The sequence below is a fragment of the Caretta caretta genome, chromosome 5 (assembly GCF_965140235.1).
Source record: "Caretta caretta isolate rCarCar2 chromosome 5, rCarCar1.hap1, whole genome shotgun sequence".
Lineage (NCBI taxonomy): Eukaryota > Metazoa > Chordata > Testudines > Cheloniidae > Caretta > Caretta caretta.
Genome location: NC_134210.1, coordinates 66389003 through 66404363, shown reverse-complemented (window position 1 = coordinate 66404363; position 15361 = coordinate 66389003). Strand labels below are relative to the sequence as shown.

Genomic DNA, 15361 nt, shown 5'->3' with positions numbered 1-15361 from the left:
CAGATTCTGAAATTACACAGTACAACATTTAGGCTATACACAAAGTTACATTACATCCAGCCTCAGTATGCATCCTCACTGTTAATTGCAATGACTTTTTAATTAATCAAAAGTTAGTAGGAATGCATTGTCACTAGAAAGAACCTTGTTTTAGTCAACAGATTCAGGTCAACAGATCTCTATAACAGCTTCAGTTCCAACCTGCTCAAGTATTTGAGGTGAAAATTCAACAACCTCATTAAGAGGAGTTTGTGTATGTTCTCTCATCAATTTAGTTTAAACCACCACTATATTAGGCAACTTGTATTCTTGAATATAAATCCATTCATATGCACAACAAGATGGTGGGCAGAGAAGCAGACCCTGGTTGCAGTGTGGATATCCTAGCGGACCTCCTCTATGTTAAGAAAATCGTCTGCTGAGCATCTGTAGGTAGATTACAGACTCTTCATACAACTTCTGTGGTACAAAGGCCATACCTCTGCTAGAGAATTTGGTCTTTTGATTCTGGTTTGTATAGATTTGCATCAGATTCTCCAAAAATATTTTGGGGTTTCAGGTTTTTTTAAGTCACTATAATAGAACCAAGATTACAGTCATTCAGTACAAAAACATTTTTAAATAATTTAAGTGTGGCAATTTCCGCACCTTTCGAAAAAGCCTTTGGCTTCCACCGCCAGCAGATGTTGGATAATAAATGTATACATTGTGGTCCTCGGCACTCACTGGCTTCTCTACAAATGGCTTTTGGAAAACTTCCCCATTCACCTCCACCTGGTCTTCTCCTTCAATCAAATTGCATTCTAGAGAAATGAGCATAAATTAAAGACGATATCATGTGGTAACAGTATACAATAAAAGTCACAACTGCTCACTTTCAAAAAAATTAATTAATATCTTTAGTCTTCAGTTTAAGACAAGAAAAATATTGAACTATTGAAATGGAATCACCAATTTAAGTTCTTATAAATCATGTTTGGAGCAGTTATTCAAGGAAGGAAGTACTAAGAACAGACCCAGATTTGGCACCAGAAAATCTCCCTGCTACAAACTGGGGATGGGCCTCTACTCTATTCTATTCAATTCAATCAGTGCTGGGCTCAGCCCAGCCCTAAAACACTTAACCAGTGAACTTTGGTGCACTGTTGCCTGCTCATCACCCTCCTCTCCATAACTTAGCAGCTCTCTGCCATCCATATTGGTGCAGGAAGGGAACTCACTTTGGCTGGGGAGTATCTGTGTTTCTTCCCTGCGGGTCACTGGGAAGTACTTTCTCAGTGCAACAGTGACTTACAAGCACCATTTAGGCACAGAGAAAGAACGCACCAGCATCTCTACCACCCCTGCTTCCTGTGTGGAGTGATTTAAACCAAAGCAATTTAATTATGAGTTAAATGAGCATATATGAAACTTTGATTTAAATCACCAATTTTAATCACATTTTGCCTTTGTACATTATTTTCCTAAAGAAAGGCAGATTCCCAATGGTTGGTGTAATTTAGTACTTCTTTTTGCTACCTATACACATTTATTTAAGCAATTATATAATTGAACATACATTTATTCAGGTGCTTAATTGATCCATTTATTAAGGCAGAAAATGGTGAATGATACATTTCTTATGTACTAGATTGATTTTCTATTCATGATTTGTCATTTGTGGATGGAAACTTGAATTCAATTAAAAAGGTATAAAACTAGCATTTTAAAATTGTTTATTTGTTAAATAAAACTACCTTAAATGTGCATGATACATAAGAAGAAGGAGTTTTTCAAAACATGTTTTACATTTAAAACTGATCTGTTTTTAAAAAAAGGATGTATTACCAATAGTTAGTGAACTGAACTGACTGTTTCTGGTAACCATGTCCTTCCAGATTTTAGAACTAATAGATCTCATCCTCTAAACCTCGTTTTTATTCATATAGTGGAAGAGAAAAATAAGCTTTCCTACTTTTTCAGCTCCCAATCGGATTCTCAACATTTGATTAACTAGTCGCTGAACTCAACTAGTTGAATAAACTGAATAAAGAAAATATTCTCTGAGCCTGCAGAAGAAGCTACTGCTACCAAAGTCAAGTCCAGGGCTTCAACAAACACTGGTTCCACATGCTTAGCCAGCGAATTCCACAAGTTCACTGGTCTGTCTTTTAAAACTTTGGCGGCAAACATGTATTGCCTGATTTTTTCCATTGTATTTTAACGATTTTTTAATAAATTATAGCAAGTTTCGTTCTTAATGTGAGTTATGATAGTTTCAAATTTAATTGAAAAGTTTTAAAAGAAAACTATTGTATTTTAACAAAAAATGCTATTAAAAAAAGATTTTTAAATCACTGATCTTTTTTTAATCCACTCTGCTTGCCTCAGTCCCTCAATTTCAGGGAGAGAGAGCGCCAGCCTCTATTCTGAAACACCTGCTCATAACAATCCCCTTGGTATTACAGAACAGGGAAAGAAGCCATCATTGTCACATCCTTCCACACTGGGCAGAGCCAGCCTTGGCATATCAATGTTTTCTTCACCTTAGCATCTCTCCCCTCACCCTCTTACCTCAAGAAGATGCATATCCTTGTACATAACCTCAAGAAATAATTCTGTTCCGTTTCAAATATTGTACTATTTTTATGAATGCTCTGTCCCAAAGTGTCTTTAATCATCTCAAACCAACCATGTTCACTGCCATATATTAAATTAAAAACTAACCCTTAGATAGAAATTCAGATTTTTGAGATAACTTATATAGCATGCTATAATTCTACCACCAATGAAATTAAAAATACAAAAATCTTAAAATCTCTGAAACTAAGTATCTATTAATGGAATAAACTGTAAGACTGCATCATAATGGATACAGAAACACTTGGCAAACTTTCAGTACCTTGTATTGCAATTTCTAACTGAATTGAGTTCACTTTTTTCAAGTTGCCTATTGCACAAAGTCCAGCCAGCTACAATATTTGCTTAAGCAGGCCGTGTGCAATTTCCTGGCTGTGGTTTGTATTTTAAAAAGTTTATGATACAAGAGCTAGAATCTGATGAAAGTGAGTGCCTGTACTGGACTCAAATGCAATACACAATAAAAAGGGGGGCAACAAAGAGACTTCAATAGTTAAATGGATGATGTAAGTAAGTGACTTTATGAATTATTCTTGAAGTAAGATTGTTTCATTTATGGCTATCACAGCTATATTTACATCTTCATTCCTTCTTCCCTCTCCTGGCAACATTAGGTGTGAGAATATTTGTCCATATATATTAGAAGGATCCAGGTTCAATGTCTCTACTATAAACGTGATTAAGACCTAGTAGGCAAGGGACATCCATTTCTCCAAAAATGGGTCTCTAATAGCCTTCCTGCCAAACCATCTTAGTGATACCAGTCTCAATATCCATTAGTCCACTTCAAATATCCCATTTTCTTTCAAGCTGCCCTTATATGTGAAATGCCTTTCCTGAGGTAAGATACCAGGCCATAGTCTCTCCTCATTCAAATCCTTTTATGACTTTCTATTGCAGTGACATGAAATACTGAGTCTATATACACACACAACATTAACAAAAAAATTATACTTTCCACTAGCTTTTGCCGGGTTATCTTAATGCTCTAACTCCTGTCCGTCTAGCTGTGTTATATTTTGTTACACCAAGTCTGAAGTTCGACTGTCCCATTGTATTATTTTAACAGTTTCTAATCTGGGGTACTCGGAACTTTTTGAAATTCAGATCTCTAACAGGAGTCAAGTTAAGCTTCCAAATTTTGAGGTACCAATGGGTACAATTTTCCAAAAATGCCTCATTAACTTATGAGCCCAAGCCCTATTTTCAAAAGTGATTTATACTTCACTGAAAATCAACTGAAAGTGCTTGAGGCACTTAATGTTTTACTTTAAAATTACCGATAATTTTGGAAAATTCTGACCTATGCTCTCAGCTTGCCTTCAAAACTTCATAGTTTTTCCAGTTTTTATGACAGACCATTCAACTCCCCCCCCCCTTCCTCTCCCCCCGCAAAAGAGGAAATTAGTTATATTCAGGGAACACAACTGTGGAATTTCCCTCAATCCCAAAGTTCCCTAAACCCTTTTTTTGTGGATTCTCTCAGTTTTAGCTATAACATCTTACAAGATTTACATAAAAACTAAAATTTGATACATTTTTTTTTTAAAGTATTAGGGAATCATCAGTAGGCTGATACGCAGTTAAGGATGCACTGAGATTTGCACTTCTAGTGAGGAAGAAACTTCTGGTTTTTTTAAAAAAGGTGAATTTTCAAGACTGCCTCTCAAGGACTCAGACTTTAAGGACAGAAAGAACCATCAAAATCATCTAGTCTGACCTCCTGCATACTACAGGCACAGAACCTCACCCACCCTCTCCTATAATAGACCCCTAACATCTAGCTGAGTTACGGAAGTCCTCAAATCATGATTTAAAGACTTCAAGTTACAGAAAATCCATTTACTATACTTTAAACCTGCAAGTGACCCATGCTGCAGGGGAAGGCAAAAATAAACCAAAAAAAACCAAACAAACAAAAAAACCCACCCAAAATCTGTGCCAATTTAATCCAGGGAGAAAATTCCCTCCCAACCCCAAATATGGTGATCAGTTGGACCCAGAGCATGTCAGCAAGAACCACCAGCCAGACAGTTACACTTTCTGATCTCCAAGAGGTAGCTTTCCTTGCTAATTCATCCTATCTTCCAACTCCTTGTAGGCTTTCTGCTTTCTCTTAATCAACTGTTTGAGATGCTTGCTCATCCAGTTTGCTCTGCAACCTCTCCCCATGAATTTTTTGTCCTTGCTTGGGATGCAGGCTTCCGATAGCTTTTGCAACCTTGACTTAAAGTAATTCCAAGCCTCCTCCACATTCAGATCCTTAAGTTCTCCAGTACAGTACAGTCCACTTCCCTAATTCTCTTAATTTTTAAAAGTTTTCCCATTTGAAATCAAGGACCCTAGTTGCAGACCTATTGTTGTTTCTCCTTCCATTTGGTTTAAACTGAATTAGTTCATGATCCCTCAAACCAAGGTTGTCTCCAACCACGAGTTCTTCTATGAGGTCCTCAACTATCCATCAATACAAAATCTAAAATGGCATCACCTCTTGTTGGTTTGGTGACTATTTGGTGTCGAAATCTGTCAGCTATCACATTAAGGAAAATCTAGGCCCTATTACTCGTACTGTGGCATTTGTCATCCTATCTATATCTGGGAAATTAAGTGTCTCTTAATCACAAAATTCCCAGCAGTATTTATTTAATTAAATACAGTCTCTGTACTTCAATTCCCATCTGTAAAAAATAAATAGTAGCACTTTCCTGCCTGACAGGTGTGTTGTGAGTATAAATACATTAGACTGTGTAGCGTTCAGATACCTTAGTTAGATCAATAGAAGCTTGGACAGCCTGGTTTCATTATGAAGTTATTTGCATATTTGCCATAACTGTTGATGTTGACCCTTTTAGCCCAGGAGCAACATCTTTGTTGTAAGTCTTTTGACGCGTTAACACATTGTCTGTGCAGGCTCCTTGGTACCAATTCATCCCTAGCATGCTTCAGAACAACAGCCCTCAGCCAGCTCAAAATATTAGCTCCTCCTACTGTCTCCCAGTATCCTGTGCCTTCTGTGGTCTCATTATACTGGGCAGAGGGAGACCAACCAGCCAGACTGGTAAAGTTATTCAGGATGGGACTGCTTCTGATGGACCATGGCAAGTCCAAAAGTTAGAAGCATCTCCATAGCAAAGTTACAAACTGCATTTTGTAGGGAACTTTTGCTGTAAGCATCTGCTCCTCCCCATCTCCTTCCCCCTTGCAATGAGCAGGAAGTCATTGACTGAATTAAAGGCAGGGGGCACAGAAGTGGGTGCAGGCAAGCAGAGGGTTCAGTAAGTTAAAGGTTACTATTCAAAATGTTTAACAAAATATTCCAAGTTGTAAAAATAGGACCTTAATAAGAAAGTTAAGAAAATCTGTTACCTTTGGGATTGTTTGGATCACGGTTCAGAATTGCATAACGAGGAAGTAAAATGCCTTCAGCTTTGAGGATGCTATACACTTCTCTCCTAAAAGAAGAGCACAAAAGTTATCCAACCAAAGCGACAAAGTTCGAACCATTTTTACATTTTATAGTTCATGAAACACAAAGCTTACTTTATATAATAACTATCATGGTACTCTGTTCACGTACACAGTGCTTTAAGGGATGTCTATTTAGACAGTTGCACTTCACACCAATGTCACTGAACCAGTGCAAATTGCAATACCAACATTTTTAGCTTGTCACAAGACTGGACCAGCAGAGTACGGAGAGACTTATTCAATGCAAGTGCAATTCCAAATTTGTTGAAATGCTTGTGCATTGTTGCAACTACTGTTGTGTTTGAAATTTTACTTTTTTTTTTTTTTAACTATACAAAAGGCTCCAGTGTTTCTATACTATTCATTTGTTAATATTTGCTTTTCATGATGGAAAGAGAAAACGTGGGTCAGATAATATCTTTAATTGGACCAATTTCTGTTGGTGAAAGAGACAAGCTTTTGAGCTACCCAGAACTCTTCTCCAGCTCGTGATGCAGACAGGGAAGATACTTTGGATGACAATGGGGACTCGGAACACTAACATCTGAACAGGCTTTTGCTTTGTATAAGTTTTTTAGATAAAAACTTAGCAAATAAACCACATGAACTCGACAAATAATGTTGTACATAAGTATAACAAATAGTATATGAACTGTAACAGCTGACTTTTTGGGACATAGCTAACTTCTCTGTGCATGTCAGTGAGACTCATCTGTTTAATACAGGCAAACTTTTTGGCCCGAGGGCCACATCGGGAAATAGAAATCATATGATGGGCCATCAATGCTCACAAAATTGGGGCTGGAGAGCGAGCTATGGGGTGGGGCTTGGGATGAGGAGTTTGGAGTGTAGGAGAATGCTCTGGGCTGAGACCGAGGGGTTCGGAGGGCTGCAGGGAGATCAGGGCTGGAGCACGGATGCGGGAAGAGGTGCAGGTTCCGGCTGGGGGTGCAGGCTCTGGGGTGGGGCTGAAGATGAGAGGTCTGGGGTGCAGGAGGGTGCTCCAGGCTGGGATCGAGGGGTCTGGAGAGCAGGAGGGGGATCAGGGCTGGGACAAGGGGTTGGGGCTCGGGGAGAGACTCAGGGGGTGCAGGCTCCGAGCGGCTCTTACCTCAAGTGGCTCCTGGAAGCAGTGGCATGTCCCTTCTCTGGCTCCTATGCACGGTAGGGCAGATCTGCATGCTGCCTCATCTGCAGGCAGCGCCCCTGCAGCTCCCATTGGAGTACATAGGAGCCAGAGGGGGGCCATGCTGCGGCTTCTGGGAAACGCGTGGTCTGGCCCTGACCCTTGCTAATATCTTTCAATGTTTGTCACTAAGTGTCTTGTGCAACGACAAAGTGAAATGCTCATGGAATAATACTTTGAGACTGGTTTCAGAGTAACATGTGGCACCTTAGAGACTAACCAATTTATTTGAGCATAAGCTTTCGTGAGCTACAGCTCAATTACACAGAACAAAGTGGAAAGTAAAAAAAATTAAACTCATTTAATTAATTTTAAAAACTCATCAGGATCTCACTGCTTGCTTCACAGACTCAACTGGTGTGGGTAAGGGAAGGACAGTAGGGACATACCTAAGCGAGATAACTTGCAATTACTATTTCGACCGCAGTAGTACCCACTATATGCTAAATCTTTCCAAATTGAGAAAGGCACCGCCCTTACTCCATTCTAGATTTACTTTCAGACCGTAAACAATTTGAGGCAGGAGTTGTCATTTACTATGTTTGTACAGAACCTAGCACTATGAGGTCCTGACCTAGACCAGGTCTCTAAGAGATACCGCAACATAAAGCGATAAATAATTCTAAAGTATTGATCAAAGGAAGTACAGTCCAATACCAGATTACGGTCAACAAGATACACCTATTTATTATTTACTAGTCATTTGTTTTGTAATTTATTGTCTTCTACATGTATGTAAGAACATAAGAATATGTGTATATATATATACACACACACACACACACACACTTGAGATACTGTCAAATGTCTACTCTAGAATGATGCACATATTGGTGTTGTCATTGTGATGATTGAGATTACATATCTCCAGTATTTCACAGTCTTAAATACTTATTTTATTTGCTGATTTTCAGCAAAATAGAGCTGAAGTGGTTTATATCTGATTTGTAGTTATTACTTACCTATCTTGTATGCGATACTGCATATTCAAGTCATTGATTACAAACGGATTCCTGAGTTTTGCATAGGCAACTGCTTTGTCCAGTGGAAATCCTAAATAAGGTTTATTAAGGAATATATATTAACTTATTAGTGCCATGTTTAAGTATTTGGCTAAAAAAACCCCCAAATTTCAATATTATACATATGACCTGAATGAGTAGAGGTTTTTTTATTTTTGTTTTAATCAGTGTGATCTATAGCTGAATTGACCTAAGCACAAAAGTCAGAGTAGCCTAGTAACCCAGTAAATCAAGTTAGACTACCAGAAAACTCTTTTCCTCTGGCTCCTTGCCCTTTTGTTCCAACCATTAGAAAACTATGTTCTACGTCTCCAGTCACTGAATAATTTGGTATTTTGCCAGTATACAGAAGGAAGAGGTAGAGGGATGTGACTATCCAAAATGAAAGTTGTTTATAGAGCAAGATTCCTCAAGAGATGTACAGAAGTATTTCTTTAAGTGAGAATGGTCCTGTGCGTACTGGGCTGAGGTGAACAAGTACATCTGATAGCTTCATAAGTAAATGTTATTTGCAAGGTCAGCCATTAGATTTCAAAAGCCACACCAGACTAGATGATCCCAAACAATTTAATACAGTAATATTTAAATACTGTAATAACGGAAATACTAAAAGCTGGGTTTAAAATATTATAATTGTGATGTTAATATTTTTCAAATACCCCAAACAAAAAGCCCTAGAAACTTGTAATTAGGCTAAATATTCATATAAAAGAATTTAAAAAAAAAGTCTAAAATGAAGTTAGAGGTTCATGTTACTACTTGAAAAGCTTTACCTTTAGAATGAAAAGAAATGAGACAGTCACATAAAGGCCAGTTTTCTACAGGTTCATTCAAAATGACATCCTCTTCAAATATTACCACTGTGATGTACTTAAACATGGAGAGGCGTTCCAGAATTTCGTTCATTGGTTTGGACTTGGATTTCTTTGCCATGGAACATATCCCAACCACAATCAGCCTTTCTGGTGGCTAACACAAAAAATAAAGTTAAGAGTTAGTGGTTTGGGGTTTTTTTTGTTTGTGGTGGTAGTGAAAGTGATTAAGTATTCCCAGCGTACAATAAGTGCTTTACTAGTCAATTAACAGGGACGTTATATTTCAGTCCAACATTTGTAGATTTTACTTTTAATCCATCATCTAGCAATTTGCAATATTAGATGTTCAGAAAAAACAGTGTTTAACAATTTGCCTTACTATTGCCACGTGAAGAATGACCTGACAAACTGTCAGCAGTACTGGTGTTGCAATAATTCTTTACCAGTTCAGGTGCACTACCGCACACTTACGAATATTGTTATGGGTCCTTTTCTCAGGCACAAATTTGAGAGAATCAAAAACTGAGCTGTGAATGTCAAAACCCAAATGAGATTATGCAGAAGAATCCCTTGGAAATTAATGTAAATAATTTAGACATACCTAGAAGCTCCAAACCTCCTTTTATTTTATTACACACTATTGTTACAAGTAAAGTAGGATTATTGTAACAGATTAGAGAAAAATCTCTAGTTTTCCTGTTTACTTTGTGCATGTCACAACACTTCCTGTATAGACAGTTTCACACTCTCTCTTTATATTGGTTTCTCCTTTTTTCAGTGGATCTTTCAAACAGCAAAAGAGGAAAGCAAATTTTTTAGAGATAAGAAAATGTGACGATTTTAAGTGGATTTATTTAAATGTGTAGTGTACAACTTTTTCTTAATGTATACCACAAATATATGAAAAGCCAATATAGTCCAAGCTATCAAATGCTATTGGATGCTTAGTTTGCATTTCCAAATAGATTTTAACTGTGCAGCCTTATGATTCATTAACAGTTTATTGTGCTTAGCTTATAAGCAAACATGCCCACAATCAATGAAAATGTAGTCTAGTGACCACTTCCTGTAGAAGTCAGAAGTTATGCATCTGCTAGTATTATTTTGAAGCAAAGGCTGAGCTATGAACTGTAGTTTTAAAGAGTTATAGCATAATAATTTAGATGGACTGCAAAGCAAGAACTGCTATATCAGTCAAGCTAAGATGTTAGCAAATACACCAACTGTAACTCCAAGCTCAGAACCTTCCGAAAGACCATCTATTGATGCTTTAAATAAATAAAAATAAAATAAACCTACTTCCTTGTGAGAGTTTCTAGAGACCAGTGTAATAAACAACAGGAGAGTGGAAAGGTGGCTGTCAATTACTGGAAAATGAGGAATAATTGAGGGAATGAAAAAAATCTTACTTATTTTCCATCCACTACCCTACCATGATAATCATGAGTGACCATACGATCACCCAAGTATCAATTTTAGATCACTGCTTTAGAAGCACAGTACAGTACAATGTAAATTAAATTGCAAGATTTCAGAGGCTGAGTACTTGCTTACGGACAAACTTGTAGCACCAGAAAATTGCACATATGTGACCTTGAAGCAACATACAAGGGAAAAAAAATTCAGAATTTTTTTTTTTTTTTAGAGTTTATTAGCATGTGACTTTCTTCATATAACATGATTTCATATTAAAGCTGAAACAAGGACCTTAATCAGTGATTTTCTAAATTGAAGTATTTTTATAAAAATATTTTTTTCTCTGGGTTAATATCTTGACTTACCAACAGCAGCCATTAAGACCCCATCTTTTTAAAGTAATCCGAGTCGGTACTTTTATACTACACTGATGAAGACCTAATAAGAGTCCTGTAGCAGCAACAGAAAGTAGCTACAAATATGCTAGTAGGCATACTTATTCTAAGACCATAAAGTCATGTTATTTTTTTTGATGCCTTTATTTCTACATGTTGCACAAAGGACTCAGTCCTGCAAGATTCTGAGCTACCTGGCTCCAACTGACCAAAGCACTTAATCACATGCTTAACTTTGAATTTAGTAGACTACTCATGATTTAAGTTAAGCATGTGCTCAAATATTTTGCTGGGTTGAGTCTAATGCCTCAGGAACTAGCAGAATCAAACTCCTAATGCATATTATGAGCACAGTACCCGTAAATTCTGAGAAGAATATTTCTCAGCGTTTAGTATTTTCAAGTAATGCCATTAACTATACCTTAAAAAAAAAAAAAAAAAAAAAGACACTTTCCTACAGTACTTACAGAATCATACTCTTCATCCTCCTCTTCTGCATGGTCATAGAAATGATCGAAGTTGACAGATCTGGATGAATCCAATAATTCATCTCCATCTTCGCCACCCACAAAGAACCTAGGAGGGTCACTCTCTGTTGCACTAACAGACATCTTTACAAGCACTAAACTGATCTATGTTGAAACTACAGCCACTCCAATAGCTGAGATACTGTGCATATTCTCCGCAGCCAGGGAACATACAAATCCTTTGCAGTTTGTCACTTCTTGCAGTCACTTGTTACTGTGACAAAGTCAGCTGCCAAATGCACTTTAACTGCTATCATCAGTTCATTGAGTTGTTGCTCCAACAAAACCCCATAGGTTAAGTTTCTCTGAGAGGGCAATCTTTTATCCTAAAGGAAAGAACAAACAATTCCTGAAAAAAGTTACGTTTCATGGAACCATTGTTTTATATCACAATTTTCAAACTTATCATCTGGCGCAAAAAATACACAAATGGTCAGGAAAAAGTGCCAAAATAATTAAAAATTCCAAGACAGACTAAAAGTAGTCTTAAATAAATGTGTATTTTAGGGGAAAAGGTTATTTCTGAGATTGATTCACAGTTTAATCATTGATCCACAGGAATCAATCATGAAACAAAGGAAAATATTGGTCAAAAGCAGATTTTTTTCCATCAGGAAGGGTGGTTGAAAAAGATGAAGTGCAGAAAACATTTTTTACCTCTGCCTTTGTTAGAGAAGTGAACAAAATCCTCTTTAGAAGTTCAGAAATTTAACTCCCATTCTTGACTTCAGCTACTTTTATACTACACAGTTTTCTGATCACATTATGCAACTAACAGACAAAAAGAAAGGTGTTCTACAAAATTAGCCAAAAATTAAAGGGAATCACCATGATTAGAGATTTTAAAGCCAGTTAAGTTCTGCAAATAGACCTACCTTCAAATAAAATTCTGCAGTAGCAGAGAAACAATTATATTTCTACTTGACAGCATGATTTTTTCCAGCCCATTTAAAAAAAAAGATTGCAAAATAAATGCTACTTCTACACTAAATAGATAAACACAAATGTAAACATTTACGGTGACTTTCATTTCAGTATCAAAGCGGTTTATAAACATAAAGACTCAATGCTTTTATGATGAAGACATATATTATGCCCATTTAAGCAGAAATCTGAAGCACAGCAAAGTAACTTGGCCAAAACAGTTGTCTATAGAACGAAAGAGCCCAGATGATCAGTCCCCTGTTGTAATCCGTAACTTCTGGGATCCACGCAGACAAAACAAAGAATCACAATTACTTGTAAAGTAAGCAACTGTTCTTTCTCTGAGTCTTTATGTGATCCCTCTTATGGAGACTAGCTAGCAGTTCCAAATTAACAGGAGGCGGGTCCTGTGTCTTAACTACAGCTAACTAAGAACCGCTCACATCACCAAACCCAGGGTATAATGTTTGATAAAGATGTGGGCTGAGTGCCAAATAGCTGCTCTGCACGTCTCAGATACACAAATATTTTAGGCATGTTAAAGAGGTAGTCTCGGCTGTAGTTGAATGGGCCTCAGTTCCTGATGGAAAGGGCGTTGATGGTCAGGAAGGGAGTGGAGGAGTCAAGAGGCACCAACTTTATCATCAATCACCTGGATAGCAGATCGACCACCCTAAAGCAAAGGCATACACCCCAAAGACGAGAAAAGGAGTTGAGCCAAAGGGACAGATAAGAAACAGCTGTGGATCCTCCTAGTAACAACTCAGAATAATACTCAACAGAGCAACGTTGAATACCTCGTCATTGACAGCTCTGGTGTGACACAGCAAGGTCCATAGACTTGTATGGGGACTTATCACTACAAAAGAAGGGCGTATCACCATGGGACTTTGGGTTCGTTCTGCATCAACATCGGAGCTTCGAAAGCGTTTGACAGAGCCCAGCTCCCCCTCCCTCGTGTGCAGTTTCAGCTGGCCACTGGAAATGACTGAGCAACACTAAGGACTGGTAACTATAAGATCCAGCTGCTGAACCTTTAGATGTGCATGCGTATGGAAACATATGCTGATTTCAATGCTTAAATTTCATAAACGCAGCCTATTGCTTTATCCCCTTTAAAAAGATTCCATTTGCTTCTTTAAGCATAACATCAGAGCAGCTCTAGAGTATTTACAATATGCAAGAACTCATCCATGCAGGAGCTCAATAGATCTGGACTTTCAAAGAGGAGATCTTCTTTAGTCATTTGGACTTTTGAGAATCCTTGAGGATTGTAATAAAGATGCCCTTCTCATGGTGATATCTATGGCCATGGAACACCTAGGCCACTTGGAGCCGAGTTCTGGCTACTAATTGTTCCTCTTAAACAATGGCTATCAGGTCAGCCCTAGCCTCCTAGGGGAGCTCAATGAACAGTTATACTCTGTCCCAGGCTAAATAGTCGTATTTAGCAAATAGAGTTTGAGAGTTGATTGTCTGTAGTTGAAGAGATGCCCGAGTGTAGGTCCTTCTACCTAAGAGGTCAAATCTCTAGGAGTGTGGTTTTGTCCTCAGGAGTGTGGTTTTAGGTGGTCCTGTCTGCTTGGATTTGTCCTGTGCTGCAGATAGCACTAGGGAGCTAGGAGTCGGATACAAGTAGAACTACTCAAATACCTTTTGAGTGACTTGGTATCTTTTCTTCTGCTCATTTCACATTGGAAGTAGAGAAGCTGAAGTCTGCCATAGGTCTTTTGCAGGCTTCTATGACTCCATTTATTTGCATTGCCAATCTGTCTGGCAGATTGGAATGGAGAGTGTCAATTTATCTGCTCTCTATCCTTCCCAGTAACTCCTGAAAGAACTTGAAGTCATCAGGAGGTGTTACTGGAGCAGCTGTCACCTCCTCACCCAGAGAGAAGCAAGTTAGATCTTTAGGGTAAGAGGTATCTCCTGTGGACCTCTGAGAATATTCAACAACTCTCTCCTGTTCCTCAATACAGTATGCTTTCAAGGTGCCCCAAGTTAGACTGTATGTACCCCTTATACCTTGACTGACAAATAGGCATTCTGTTTTACAGTTTAATCTATAAATAGCTGTACTAGTGAAAAATTGTGGTTTTGCAGAAGATACCTAGCAATGGTAAAATTCCTTTAAAGGGAACGTCAACAGAATGCACATCATGTTCATACTTCCTGCTTTAAGTTACAAGCCTTGGCACTTCCTGTTTATGCTCTCCATAGTTCACTTCTTGACCATGCATAGCAGCAGCATACCAAACTATTTCGCACCTAAACATGTACCAGGAACACCACAGCAAACTAATAAATCAAAACCAGAAATAAAATATATACGCAAACTTAATCCTACCCAAACTAGGGATGTGTGTACTAGTGATATAGACCTTCAAACATTCAGCAATAAAACAGCCAAATCAAACCTCTGAGTTTTTTACTTCAGTGAAGCGCCATAGGAGTTTTGGAATACAATGCCACCTCCCTCTTCTCCAGATGTACTCCCAAATAGGAATTATAATCCAATGTAAAACCAAATCTTCCTGATTCAAATCCTCTTCCCTTCAGCAGTTTTCCCTATTCCCAGAAACCTCCACAGGAATTCAACTTGGGATTTACCATATTCACCTACATAAAAGTTAGTATTTCAGCAACTGCCAGAAACAAAGCAGCTGCACCATTAGTAGTAAAGGTGCATGTGCTCGTGTGGAAATGACTCTGGATTTTACTGCTCTTATGAAACCCTGATTAAACCTAACACATAAGGTCCTATACAAAAAGATAAGTACTGTTGCATCTGTGCCATTACTGTTGGTTGCGGAGATGGGGTACTAATTTTGCTAGTGTGGACACACAGGAAAGTAACGTAACATTACCTCTACTGCATTCTACAGGGGGTTAACCATCACTTTTAAAAAAAATTAAAATTACAGTATATATGTCCTTTTGTTCTCTCTCATGAAGGGCTGTATCATATTCCTAGTAATGGCTAAGCATT

The 15361-nt window shown here is 37.9% G+C and overlaps 1 protein-coding gene across 9 annotated transcripts in view; it reads right to left on the bottom strand.

Annotated features, from left to right (window-relative positions):
- Positions 1–15361, bottom strand: part of PPIP5K2 (diphosphoinositol pentakisphosphate kinase 2) — a 97034-nt gene that overhangs the window by 69498 nt on the left and 12175 nt on the right. For all 9 annotated transcript variants that reach the window (XM_048849513.2, XM_075128599.1, XM_048849518.2 and 6 more), the window contains exons 2-6: positions 11389–11774; positions 9069–9264; positions 8236–8326; positions 5986–6071; positions 649–803 (exon numbers count right to left, since the gene is read on the bottom strand). In XM_048849513.2, coding sequence (XP_048705470.1) covers positions 649–803; positions 5986–6071; positions 8236–8326; positions 9069–9264; positions 11389–11532 — 672 coding nt within the window. In that variant the 5' untranslated portion in view covers positions 11533–11774. The remainder of the gene's footprint in view (positions 1–648; positions 804–5985; positions 6072–8235; positions 8327–9068; positions 9265–11388; positions 11775–15361) is intronic.